The sequence below is a fragment of the Tauraco erythrolophus genome, chromosome 8 (assembly GCF_009769465.1).
Source record: "Tauraco erythrolophus isolate bTauEry1 chromosome 8, bTauEry1.pri, whole genome shotgun sequence".
Lineage (NCBI taxonomy): Eukaryota > Metazoa > Chordata > Aves > Musophagiformes > Musophagidae > Tauraco > Tauraco erythrolophus.
Genome location: NC_141472.1, coordinates 3,947,724 through 3,961,324, shown reverse-complemented (window position 1 = coordinate 3,961,324; position 13,601 = coordinate 3,947,724). Strand labels below are relative to the sequence as shown.

Sequence of the window (13,601 nt, the reverse complement as noted above, 5' to 3'; positions counted from 1 at the left end):
AGATTTTTTACCAAGGCCTGTAGCGATAGGACAAGGAATACTGGTTTTAAACTGAAAGAGGGAAGATTGAGATTAGATATAAGGAAGAAATTTTTTACAATGAGGGCGATGAGACACTGGAAATAGTTGCCCTGAGAAGTTGCAAACACCCCATCCCTGGAAGTGTTCAAGGCCAGGCTGGATGGGGCTTTGAGCAACCTGATCCAGTGAGAGATGTCCCTGCCCATGGCAGGGAGATTGGACTAGATGATCTTTGGAGGTCCCTTGCAGCCCAAACCATGTTGTGATTCGAGCACTTACGTAAAACCACAGTCTGTTTCACAAATGCAAAGCTTCCCCTCCCTTAGGCAGGGTTTCTCCCAGGGCCAGGGTGCAATCCCTAATGCCTTTTATTTAAAGGAAGCGTGTCTGGCCTTTCCAGGGACAGTGGGACATGGCTGGGGTCCAGGGACTGTCGATGAATCCAGCTGAAGTAGTGCCCCCAAATGTAAAGCAGTGCCAGCGCTTCCAAATTAGCTAAAATACCGTCAGCAGCATGGCAGCATGTGCCCTGCCAGTGTGAGAAACTACATTCTCTGTCCCGGGCTGGCAGCTCATGGAAAAACTGAGCTCAATTGCTGGGTGGAGGCTTCGCAGGGCTCCCCAACCTGCACCGGCTGACCGGGAAGGGGAGAGCGCAGGGTTTCGTTGCTAAGGAGCCACCTGTTTTGCTTGTCTATGCAACTGGAGAAAATCCCGTGCCAGGAAGAGATGACTCTCTGTGTTTTCTATTGTTGCTGCTCCGAAATTGCGATGGATGACATATGCGATGGATGACAGGAGCTGCTTTAAGCTGTGGAAATTCTCCGTCGCCCTGGTGGCCTCCTCCCTGCCCTCTCCTCTCTGCGAGGGAGTAGGTGTGTGCACTTGGGCTAAAATCGGGGGGAATCAATCAAGAGATGGCACTAATTCCGTGGAGCCAGGACTTCTGCTCTGACTGTGCCTTGGATTGTTTTGGGGGTATTGTCCCATTCAGTGTCCTTTAAAAACACTTGTGTCCTCTCATCCTTCTGATTTTTCCCTTAGTGTGTTTTAGGCTTATCCAGCTCATCACAGGAGATCTTTTGAAATGCAGAATGTCTTTTTTTTGTTGTTTGTTTTTTGTCCAGCTACTCTTCCTGATTGCTCTTCTACACTCAGACCCCCTTTAGATGCTTTTTTTTTTTTTCCCTCGGCCTTTTCTTTTGCTCCATATTTTTTTTTATTGCCTATAGTGTAATGCTTTTTTTTTTTTTTTTAGTGTAATGCTCTTTCTTAAAGAACAAAACCAACACCAGCGTTGACCGCCCGTTTTAAGCACAGCTTCGCACAACGCGACGTACCGCACCGATACAACCGCAGCAGATGAACAGCTACGCGGTTTATTTCCGCGATGCAAATGCTGCTCGGTGTGGATGCGCGTTCATAAGCATCTGCTCAAGTGCTTCTGCATGTTGTCTTCCAGCGTGCTCGGAGGAGAAGCCGCTGGGATCAGCAGCCCGGCGGGCGGACGCGGGATGAGCAGGGAATTGCGGGGTGGTCGCCGCGGGTGTTTGTCGTCCTCGAGCGTTGAGAAAGGAGGGTCCGCGCTTGGGAACCGCGCTCAGGATCGCTTCCTGCCGTACGAACCGCTTCAGGGAAGCTCGTTGCGTGGCTGCGGTGGGATTTCGGGAAGAAGAACCGGCGGGAGCAGCGACCCTTCGCGGGCGGGGGGGGCCGGCCCCGGCAGCGCTCCGCCCCCGCTCCCGCCGCCGCGGGGGGCCGGGCCGTGCTGTTCCGTGCTGTTCCGTGCCGTTCCGTGCTGTTCCGTGCCGAGCCGGGCGGCTGCCTGCAGCGCGGAGCGGCGGGGGCAGACGGCCGGCGGCGGTGGCGGGAAGGAGGGGCCGCAGCCATGGAGGCGGTGGGCGATTGCCTCAGCCCGGCCGCCCGGCAGCAGGTAGGGCGAGGCGGCGGCCGTCCCGCCCGCTCCGGCGGGTGTCGGGGCGGCGGCCCGGGCTCCGCGGTGTGCCCGCGGGAGGACGGGCGGAGCGGGGCTTTGGCTCCAGCGGGGCTTTGGCTCCAGCGGGGCTTTGGCTCCCCGCAGGCGGCTGCCCCTCGGCCGCAGCCGTCGAGGAGCTCGGAGCGCGGTGGGGTCTCTGGGCGTTTGTTCGGTTTGGGGGTTTAGTCTCCTTTTTGGGCACGGTGTGTCGTTTTAGATATCAGGGAAAATTTCTTTACGGAGAGGGTTGTGAAGTATTGGGACAGGCTGCCCAGGGAGGTGGTGGAGTCCCCATCCCTGGAGGTGTTTAAAAACCGTGTGGATTTGGTGTTGAGGGACATGGTTTAGGGACCCTGACAGCGCAGGGCGAATGGTTGGACTCGATGATCTTGAGGGTCTCTCCTAACCAGATGATTAGATGATTCCCAGCAGCTCTGCAGAGGTGGGTGCTGGGGAGATATTTATTAGCGACAGCTGCACAAGGCGGCTAATTCCCTTAGAGTGCAGGGGACTTCCTAAAAGCTTTCTTTTAAAAAACAGAGACTAAAGCGTAAGCTACTTGCTGCTAGGTTTGGTCTGGGAGCAGGTCCGCCAACTGAACCTGTTAAATGTTTTCGAAATAAAGTTTCAAACCAGCCCCGTGTGACCCTAAAATGTTAATGGGCGGATTAGTCATCCGTTGACATAAACTGTCACTCTCGGGTTCACCGTTGTCACTGTACGAGCGGGAGAGGAGCTGTTAGATGAGCCCACGATGGGCCTGGCTGTCCAACCAGCGGCTCCGGTACGTGGGTATCCGAAGGGAATCCTTAAGGTTACGTTAGGGTTAGGCCAAGGTTCACGAACATGCTGCTTTTTCATACTACTTTGCATTTAAGAGAAAGGTGGGGAGTTAAGCAGGAGGTGGACTGACCGAGCCCTACGTGATTCATAGGCTCATTGTCATATGAGTAAGTGGTGCGAAGTATGTTTGTAATTCAGATGCAGAAAATGTCAGGTAAATACGCCGGTTGGATCTCTAAACATAGAAGTAATTTATAGGCACTCTTGTTTCGATGCTAAGGAGCGCGTGGTAACTCGCGGCGAGCTCCTGGAACTCGCTGGTTTAGGGCACTTCTTGCTCAAGTGGAGACTGGAAAAGCATTGCCATGGTTTAGCAGCTGGTTTACCTGATAGCTGTGTTACGGGAGTGTTGCAGATCAGGTGCTGCTTGTCTAAATAGACTTTAAACTCTTTAGAAGTACAACAAACCTTATCAGATTTCTTCTGTCTGAAGCTTATGACTTACACAACTGTTCGCTCCATTTGCATAACGTTTGAGGAAAAGCCTTTTACATGCAGAACATTGGAATGGGACAGATCCAGCCGTGAAAAATTATGCTTGCCCCGAGAGGAACTTACTGGCTGTATCTTAAGCATGTTGGCAAGGAGTTTAAATTAAATTAAACTATTCTCAAGTCTGAGAATAGTTATTGCAGAAATACATAACAGTAGTTGCATACAGCGAGCAGGTGTAATTTAGTCGGGCAGACTTGTGTTTTTGGAGTTTCTCTGACGGTGGGATCAGAGCTTTCTGAGTGTGGTTTGGTGCTGGCAAACCAACACTTCAGTCCTCCACGAAAAAAAAAGAAAATGATACTAACTTTGATTACTAGTCTTAGAAGCAGATAATTTTGAGTACATTGGAATTAAGGGGTGCTTTGTATAGATCGAAAACTCTTACGTGCGTAGCTCCGTGGCAAGTCAACATAGTCATTTCTCGCTGCTCAAAAAAGCAGCATAATTTCCTGCCTTTGTGGGCTATTTCGTGGGGTTTCCAGTCGAACAATGAACTCTTGGACATTTCATAAGGGAAAAGCTCTGAGAATGCACACCTTCAGGATGTGTGTCATTAGCCTCTACCTAACGAAGTCACCTAAATAATTCTCTCATCAAAATGATAATGAGCGTGCAGCTTCCCCGACGCCGCGCTCGGGGCCAGGAAGCCGTCGCTTCCGTAACCACTGTGCATTATACGCCGGGTGCGGGTGCAACCAGACCTCGCCTCGTCCGGATGAGTGGTGGTTAAAAAGGGGGGGGTGTGGGGGCAGCTCCTCGGCAGTTGCAGATCTCGTACTCCCGCTTCTCCCCACCGCCTCATGCTGCAGACAGCAGAAGATGCTTCTCACCCTTCCCAGCTGATTACAAACATCTGGTTTGGCTCTTTTATTTTTTTTTGATGCAGTTGTACTTCAGTAGTGAGCCAGGTTACAACCTGCTTAGTTTTCCTGTTTTGTTTTTTTTTTTTTTTTTTTCCCCAGAGCTAAACATATTGAACTCCTTAAGGCAGGATAAAGATCTGCTGTTGCATAGGACTGGATTTTTATTTTAAAATTCAAGTGGGGTGTCGAATGCTGAGCAAGTGGACCAAGAAAAGCAACGAGCGCTTTGCAGTGCAACAGTATACTTGGTTTGGGGCTTAGGGGCTATAAATCGTTCTGGGCAACTGCAATAAAATGACAAAAATGCACGATGTGTAGTTGCAGTGATCGAGCGAGTTACATGAATTAAGGCGATTGTTTTTCAGCTGGTGTGCATTTCTGTGTTCATCTCAGCGGTGCGGTTGCCATCTCTTCTTGTTTTGCCCACGAGGCTTTGCAGAAGGCCCCGAGGAGTTTGGTTTTTGTGTGTGACATACACACAGTACGGCTGAAGCTGCCAGTTCTCCTTGTCAGATGAGCAATACTCATAAAAGGGAAGTTACAAAAGCTTTGTAATTAGTGCAATTAGGCTTCATATTTTTATTCTTCTGGTTTTTGCCAGCGATCTGTCACTTTTGATTGAGGCCTGCATCGCTTGCTGAGTCACCAGTGAATTTTAGTTGGTTTTAAGATTAGTTCCTTCAGTCTTGGGGATTTTTAATTTTTTTTTTTTTCATCTTGAATCCATTCAATAGTTATTTACACTGGCAACCTTGAGATTGTTGGTTTAGCTTTTGTAGTCTTAATTTCAGAAGTCTGTATGAATTTATGGGTGATTTCATGATGTTCAGCTGTGTCTCTGGCAGGGTACGGTGTCTGTCTCTGGCACAGCCCTTAGAGGTGACTTGGGTCTGGACTCTGACAAGCACTTGGGTTGGATGAAGGCCAAAGTCATCCAGGCAAAGCCTGTTTCGGTTTAGTCAGCACAGGGAGAGCAATGTGAAGTTAAAGTTGCTGTTTGCAGGGTGTGCAAGAAATCAAGGTATTTATAGCACAGAACTATTAACGTGAAAACGGAGTCCAAGGCTTTTAAAGAGCGTGGTTTGACAAGCTGGGATGAGTTCAGTCTTGCCCCTGCTTTTGAGGAAGACATCCATAATAAATCTGACACCCTCATTATGTTAGTCCAGAAGTCCGTCGGTGACGGTGGAGGTCATGTTATGAATGTCCACGCCACGTGGCTTGCTGCTGGTGAACCTACTTCTGTCAGCAGGTGAGCTGTGCTTCTGCACAGGAAAACCTGTAGAGAATAGTTCCTGTTTGTCTCCCACACTTGCTGGATTTGCTGGATGTTAGGGTTGCTTAAAATCGTGCACAGTAAGAGTTAGGTGTGGATTCTTCCCTGCCTGGATTCATTGGCTTCTTCTGAGCTCGGGAGCGATGACGCCTGGTTTGTCACCAGTGCCGCCTACAGAATATGAGAAACTTTCATTTGGGTTAAGTAACTCCATCAATTAAAGCGTGGTAGAATCGGGATTATGAAGGCCACAGGTTAATCATTTAATGACCAGCTCTGACTTACCCTCTTGCAGACTCCAGTGGTCCCGTTTTGTTGAAGTGCCAAAGGGAGATGGATGATGAGTAAGAGCGTGTTCAGTCCTTCTTAAGCAATCTTTTATTTGATGAAAGTGTTTAGCTCGTGCTTAATCGTTATCTCAATGCTGTTTGCTTCGCTGATGCCATCAGAGACCACTGCTGACCAGAGATCATTGCACTGAGAATTTGTTCTCCTCGTGTGTTTCTAGTCTTGTTTTGCTCTGGATTCAAAAAACCCTTTAGGGAAGGGTGGCCTGTTTCTTACAAACCACCTTTGGCCAGCACAAATGAGCTGGTGTTTTTGTCAGGAGCCACGATGAAAATAACTGTGTAATTATCTGGATAGAACCCAGACACCACTGAGAACATGTTTTGAAATGTAACAGCCAGTTTACTGGGAGTATTTGATGCAGAATACCAGACCTTAAGGTAGGAGCTAACAGCAGCCTTCCGACATACAAGCTGAGGTTACTGAGAAGCCAGGAGCCAGGCTCATTATGGGGGTGCATGGCAGGAGGATGAGACAGTGGATGTTAAACTGGAAGAGAGCAAGTTCTGATGTGGTGCAGGGGCGAAAAAAAAAAAAAAATATTCACTGTGAGGATGGTCAGACATCGAAGCAGGAGTCTGGAAAGGCTGTGGAGCCACCAACCCTGGAGGTTTTCAAGAGCCAACTGGGCAAAGCCCTGAGCAACATGATCTGAATTTGATGCTGACCCTGTTTTGAGCAGGAGGGTGGACTGGAGACCTCCCGAGGTCCCTTCCAGCCTGAACAATTCTGTAATTCTTTGTTTCGATGTGATAAAAATGAGTTGCTTTAAAATACTAGTGTTCTGGACCGAATAACAATTTGTTGACTTCTTACAAAGGTATCAGTATGTGCTAGTGGCAGATTTTTAACTTAAAAAAAAAACCCCAAAACCCATTAAAAAGGATCCAGAATATATTATTTCTCTTGTTTGTATTGGAAGATACTTAATGCTGAAAAGCCATGCGACTATGGAAAGAAAAAGTTCATAAATAAAAAATATGTTTGTTCCAGGATGTTAGTCAAAGATACTAAGTGAAAATGTGTTTTTACTCTTACATTTCTTAAAGGTTTATAAATTGGCTTTGCATGAGCAGGTGTGTAGTACTGCAAAACTGAAACAGAATAAATTAGAGACACCCCATGAATTGTGACTTAAACCTGAAATGTGTTGTACATGAAATCTGTCATTTAGTGGGATGGATGCACAAAGTAAAATTAATTTAACTTACTGCAGTTGGTGTCGGTATCTAGGGAACTGGCAAGCCTTGTTCTCAGGGAGGCCTTAGAATAACTTGCTAAACTTTTTTTTTTTTTCCCTTCCGTTTTTCAGGTTGCTTCATTTCATTGTATATTGTGCTCACTTCTGGGGGATAGATAATTTTGCAACATAGCTAGTAAGGATGTAAATCCTTTGGCCCTAATCATACAAGGAAGACAGAGCAGGAAATACTTCTATGTGTGCGTGAAGCACATCGTCTGAATTTTCCATACAGGCATAGAGTTTTTCTAACATGAAAGCTCAACTGAAATTCATAAGGGCGGTATCTGCAACGATTTTAGCATCAAAATAGTCTTGTTTCTGTCTTTTTCTGGCAGATGGGAAGTTAAGATTCACAGTTCTGGACTGTTTGGTGTATTTCATTTATGGAGACTATAAGGTCCTTTGTTTTTCATAAAGGAAAAATATAGCTAATTGCTCGCACTGATGCTGTTCTTCACCCTGACCAGGTGCAATTTGCACATGTATGTACAGAATTAACTTTGTTTACTTTTCATTTTTGTGCTGTTCCTTAAGACTACTTACAGTTTGCATGTCAGGATGAGGGAACGCATGTCTAGACCGTAAGGAGTCAAAGATGGTGATTCAGGCTGTATCTCCTGTTCCCTCTCTTCCCCCAAAAAATCGTTAATGAGCTGGAGTCCTCGGAGCAAGATTCCCCTTCCTTGGGGTAGGCATGCGTGGCGTTTGAACGGCTCCTGGCAAAAGGTGGTGGATGTTACCCCGTATCGTGGGAATCGCTTGGCAGCCTCTGGGATGAATATCCCGGAGCGATCCGTGTCTCTGGCGCTGTCCTGTATTTACAGTGGTACCCACTGCGGGATCGACTTCCAGCAGTGCTTCTTGAGGTGCTGCAGGTTGTTTTCAGATAAACAGAGATGGATAAGTAACATCACGCTGGCCGTGATGAGGGGGGACAGTTTTTGGGAGGTCTGCTCTAGGTACGAGACCACGAGTGCATTTTTGCAGTTTCTCTCCATGGCGTTGAAATCCAAGCAATGGACTGAAGAGAGAGCAGCACTTTGTGCAAAACCAACCCCTTTTCTCTTTCTGCCATGGGCGTTTTTACCCTCTGAGAAGGTTTTCCTGTTGTTCCAAGTAATCTTTTGAGGCTGAAGTTGGCTGTGTTGCAAGAATTAAAACTTGGTTCGTTTAGATAGATAGTATTTGTGCAAGAAGGAGCTGCAGTAGTCAGCAGAAGGAATCTGCCTGTCTACCTGTTCGAGTCTAGAGGCAACACAGTGAAATGGGACAGAATGTCCATAACTGAACAACTGCAGTATTTAGGGACTGGGGCTGTTTGTGGTGGGGTTTTGTAGAAGGTGGGTGATGTGAGCTGAAATTTTGACCTAGTGACTGTATATTTTGGATTTTCTTACTGTTGGTAAGGATTTAAGATCTACAGCATCATAAGGCTCCTGGTCCTTCTGTGTACACCAGCTTGTGTGTGGTTTTCAGTAGCCCTTTTCTGTTAGCTGAAAGTTTCAGCCAACCTACTCCTTTTTTGGCTTTTTTCCGTGTTTCATTTTGTGTATTCAAAGGTCGTGGCCCTTTTCCGCGAGTTTGAGCAGCGAATATACTTAGAGAAGGGGAAAGAAATCACACCTTTCTTTTTTTCTGCTTTTCCTTCTGTTTAGAAGTGCTAGTGAAAGCGCTTATGTTTTGATTTTCTGTATGCTCGACCTTGATAATATTGTAGGTTTTCCTGTTAAATTGGATGTGGTACTTAGGGTAAAAGGTTTCAGAAGCAGAGGAGTTGGGTGTAACGCCAAGGTGACTGCCTGAGCGATGCCTTTTGCTCCCTGCTGAGCTATTCCAAATTACACTGGGTGAACTACTTGCAGTCCCACTATACCAAGCTTGAGCTAATTATAGGTTTTTCTCCATAAGACTAACTGGGTTTGGCTGGGATTAAAAGCAGAATATTAAAAATATTACTGTATAGCATGTTCCAGCGCTTCCAACTGGGCTGAAAAGAGGAAGCACTGTAGATCTCCCGAGAGGCCCGTTCTTGGCAGATTTCCACTCCGTGAAGGTTTGGATTTGAATACAGATGTCTTGAGATTTGAATCGAGTTACTGCATTTTCTCAGGTCCCCTACTCCCTCGCCTCCATCGTTTCAGCCTTAGTTGTGCATAGTCATGCCAAACAGCAACGTTTACCTGGCTGCTGTGCCCTTGTATGTGTGTGCAATGCCAGCGGTTAGGAAAAATGGCACATAATGTGTTTGCTGTTGGTCAAATTAATTCATCAATAAAAAATAATCTGTGCTGCCGCGGGGGGGGAGGAGGGGGGGAAGCGCAAAACCTGCCTTTCTTAAATAAATCTCGCCGTTTCCTCTCTGTCCACACAAATAGTAATTAAAGAAACTCAGAGGGCTTTTAAACACAACTGCTAACCCAGGGTAGTGCCTACGCAAGGGTGTATTACCTGCCCGTGGAGCATAACAAGTTATGGAAGGCAGGGCCATTACTGGCAACAGGGAATTAACTCCTACAGGTGTGTTTACAGTCTTGCCGAGTCTCATCTCCTTGCTTCATGCCCTGCTTGACAAGTGTGTTTCACCTCAAATTGTCCGGCTTTTATTTCATTGCTGTGCTCCTGTTTGCAGGCTGAAGCAAGACTCGCGGCAAAGCGAGCGGCGCGGGCAGAGGCACGGGAGATCCGGATGAAAGAGCTGGAGAGGCAGCAGAAAGAGGTATGGTCAAGGCTTTGGGGGGGTGTCCTGATCATCATCTTTCCTGAATATAATCCTGGAAAAAAGGGTTAATCCGATATTTTGCTGAAATATTTAATAGTCTGTGTGGAGCTAATGCTGATCATAGAATAGCAGATAAAACAGCCTGGAAAAAATATGGATTGTGGCAAGAATTTTTATGTTCGTCAAGCTAATATAATTATTCACAAAAAATACTGGTGGATAGTTAATAATCATTGTTGAATGTTAAACTTTGAAGTATGCAGCTTGTTTGCGTGTGCGCTGGGGGGGTGGATTCTTATCACTTTGTTAGAAATCTAATGAATATGGAAGGCTGTTGGCCCTTGTTTAACTCTACTTGGAATTTGGTTTGCTTTGTTGCTGCGAAGCTGGCATTGTGGTCTCCCCTGTTTTGTACAAATGATGGTCTGCTGTTGGCAGAAGTAATGAGAGAAGCTGAACTTGGCAAAACATTACGTACTCCAAAGTGTTTGGATTGAATGCCTGGTGTCGTCTGTCCCGAATTCTGGAAGAGCAGTATAACATCAGCAAAGCTACTGTCCCTCTGCGTGTCAGCGTGTGGGAGATCATGGGCTTCCACTGTAGGAATGATCTTAAACACCAAAAAGGCTTCTTGTTCTGCTCCTGCTGTGTTCGACAAGTAGGAGCTGTACTAAATCATGGGATCATAGAATCACAGAATGGTTTGGGTTGGAAGGGACCTCAAAGATCATCTAGTTCCAACCCCCCTGCCATGGGCAGGGACACCCTCCACTACACCAGGTTGCCCAAAGCCTCATCCAACCTGACCTTAAAAAAAAAAAAAAAAAAAAAGATTCAAATATTTAAAATACTTCATGTGTATAAGAGTATAACTTTTTTTTTTTTAATTTTAAATACCACTCTACTCTGACAAACTGAAAGCAGCGTTTGGTTTGAAGCTCTAGAAGCTGAACTAGCCCTGCTGGAATGGGGCTGCCAGCGTGGTGGACTGAATCAGAAGGGCTTAAAACTTGTATTTGTTGACACGTGTTTGATGAAACAGCAGAGTAAACATAACAGGGCCAGCGGCAATCAGAATTTATTTTTTTCAGATAAATTTTCAAGGAAAGGGAAGAAATAAGGAGTTTGGGGAGGAGTGGGAATAAGTAGTAAGACTAAACGTACATCTGTGCTTCAGGGCGCGGAGAAGGATTCAGTTTAACTTTTTTTTAAACAGTGAATCGGGCTGTGATAGCAGAGGAGTGTCAGTGCAGGCTGCAGAAAGCAGCCTGGAACAGAAGCACCTGGGCAGTTTGCCCAGCTTTGTGCTGGAGTGTCTCGTCGAGACACGTCTGGATGTGTCTGGGCACCCTGCAGCCACGGCAGGGTTAGGTGTACCTGCAAACGCACCGGGAGCGGTGCTGCGAGCACAGCGGCTCGTGGGAGAGAGGAGCCTTTTTCTGCCCCAGTTGCTGCTTTGTGAAGGATGGTTCTTGCGTCCTGGACCACAGTTAGAAGACCTGGACTGCAGATAAGCCGTGGTACTGTCAAGCCACCTGCTGTGCCTGCAGCCTGAGTGATGGGACGTGCCGAGCAGCCTCTGGGAGATCCGTGGTAAACAACCACTAGTTGTTTTGTTTGGGCAGCAAGCTAAATATGGGTGTCACGGCAGCTGGCAGCGGCGTTACCATCTAATTTGTAGGTGACTTTAATGGAGCTGATGCCGCAAAGGGTGGCGTAGTAAATTGAAATTTTGGTATGAAAGCTCAAGCTTGTGTTACGTGCTCCTGCAGTTAATGACTGAAGAGCCAGTGGTCTGAAAATCTGCGAAAACTTCTTTGTGTAGAGGGAAATGGCGTGGTACGGGATGTCGCTCTGAAATACCAAATTCAGTGAAAGCTAAGCCAGATATTCACTACAGTCTGTTTTGTAACTCACTGGCATAAAATAGTGTGACTATACATTTATTGAATATTTTGCAAGATTGGATATTCTATGATTTTTTTCCAATAGCTTCATCAGGGGAAATTTAGGTTAGATATCAGGAAAAATTTCTTTACAGAGAGGGTTGTGAAGCATTGGGACAGGCTGCCCAGGGAGGTGGTGGAGTCCCTATCCCTGGAGATGTTTAAAAACCGTGTGGATTTGGTGTTGAGGAACATGGTTTAGGGACCCTGACAGTGCAGGGCGAATGGCTGGACTCGATGATCTTGAGGGTCTGTTCCAACCAGACAATTCTATGATTCTATGAATCTCAGCCTCCAGATGCAAGGTCGAGCTAGTAGGGATGGCTGCAGGAAGTCTTTCATTGCCGAAAGTATCTTGCAGATGTAATAAAAGAAAACATAAATGTAGAAAATCCCAAGCAGTGATGAACACAAGAGGTTTGGCGCTTACCCCTTCCTTGGAGGAGAACGTGCGGTGGTGATACTGGTGTCTGTACAGCTTGAGGTCTGCGATGGTCGTTTTCCTGCGCAAACTTTTCAGGGGAATAAACAGCACATTCCCACTACGGCCATGTTGAATAACCAGAACTAAAACCTCTCGCTTTACTACCTCAGAAGGCTTTTTAGAGCCAGGTATAGGAGGTAAAAAGCAATAAATAAATTTATTGCATGTATGTGTATACTTGTTCATGCTTAAAGCGGTGTACATGCCCTGACAGGCTTCTTGTGGAGCATGGATTACTTAGGAATATATTTGCATTGTTGGTCTGGGTTAAAAGCTTCCAGATGTTATACCATTACAAGCTAAAGCATGGCAGTATCTCGCTGGCAGTGAAGTAGGGTGTTTTAGTGATTTAGATTTGGGCTGGAAATTGGCTGCTTTCCTGCCCATCATCTAGTATTAATGACATTTCTTAATCTGTACTTCATTTTCCTCATTTTAAAATAATTAGGTGACTTTTGCATCGTGAGTCTACGTATGTGACTTAAGTAATGTTCTGTTGGCATTACAAAAGAAATACCAATGCAAAAGCACCAGGTATCTGAGACTTCTGTTCTCTGATGAGTGCTTCTGTAGGTAGAATGAGCAAAAACTCCATCAGAAAGCCGTTACAACAGCCTGTGCTGGTTCTGCTTGCCAGCTGTATGTAAGAGCACACCAAAGATCAGTCATGACTGTGTAGTAAAGCTCATCGATGAATGGTGAAGACTACACAGTATCGTACCGAGCTCTTCTTTTGGCAGAAATTTTGTGTAAAACACGTAAGTGACAGCAGAAATTGCTGCATAGTTTATTCTTTTGGAAATTTGAAATGGTATTTGTTACCAGGCATGCTATTGATAAGGTCCTTTACTTTCAAAAGGAGCGTAGGATGAGAAGCTGGAGGCAGGCAGCTTGGATTTTGGTGGTGGTGAGCATGCTCGCTGTAGATGTAGGTGTGGGCTCAGCCCTTGCTCGGACTGCTGGACCTCTTGCTGGTGATCACTGCTGTTCATCTCGTGTGCTCGGAGGGATAACTTTAGAAAACTTGGCGTGAAGTTTAAGGTGACTCTAAGAAATCTTCTGGAAACTTAATGGGAAGCATCATACCGCTGTTGTAGAGCAACAGTTGAAGAAATCATACAGCCGAAATAGATGGGCTTTTGGAAGAAAGCCCTCTGAATCGCAGTGTGAGGTGTGGGAAAGTTGCTGTGGAATGCTGCTGCTGCTGGCTGCGGTGGGGCAGGATTGCAGGTGTGTTCCAGAGGCGATAGCATCTCATCACCTGCCGTTGCCTCACACCAGCCAGCAGAAGGAAGGGTAAGTATGCCAGTGTGTTTTTTCCCAGGGAGAGGAAGGTAAGGAGGAGAGGAGGAGCACAAGTGTAATAGGAAAGTATAAACTAGGTGAAC

At 46.3% G+C, this 13,601-nt stretch overlaps 1 protein-coding gene across 4 annotated transcripts in view; it reads left to right on the top strand.

The window, feature by feature from the left end:
• LRRFIP1 (LRR binding FLII interacting protein 1) overlaps positions 1-13,601 on the top strand; it is a 105,749-nt gene that overhangs the window by 40,535 nt on the left and 51,613 nt on the right. For all 4 annotated transcript variants that reach the window (XM_086615748.1, XM_086615747.1, XM_086615746.1 and 1 more), the window contains exon 2: positions 9,694-9,780. In XM_086615748.1, the coding sequence (XP_086471874.1) occupies positions 9,694-9,780 (87 nt within the window). The remainder of the gene's footprint in view (positions 1-9,693; positions 9,781-13,601) is intronic.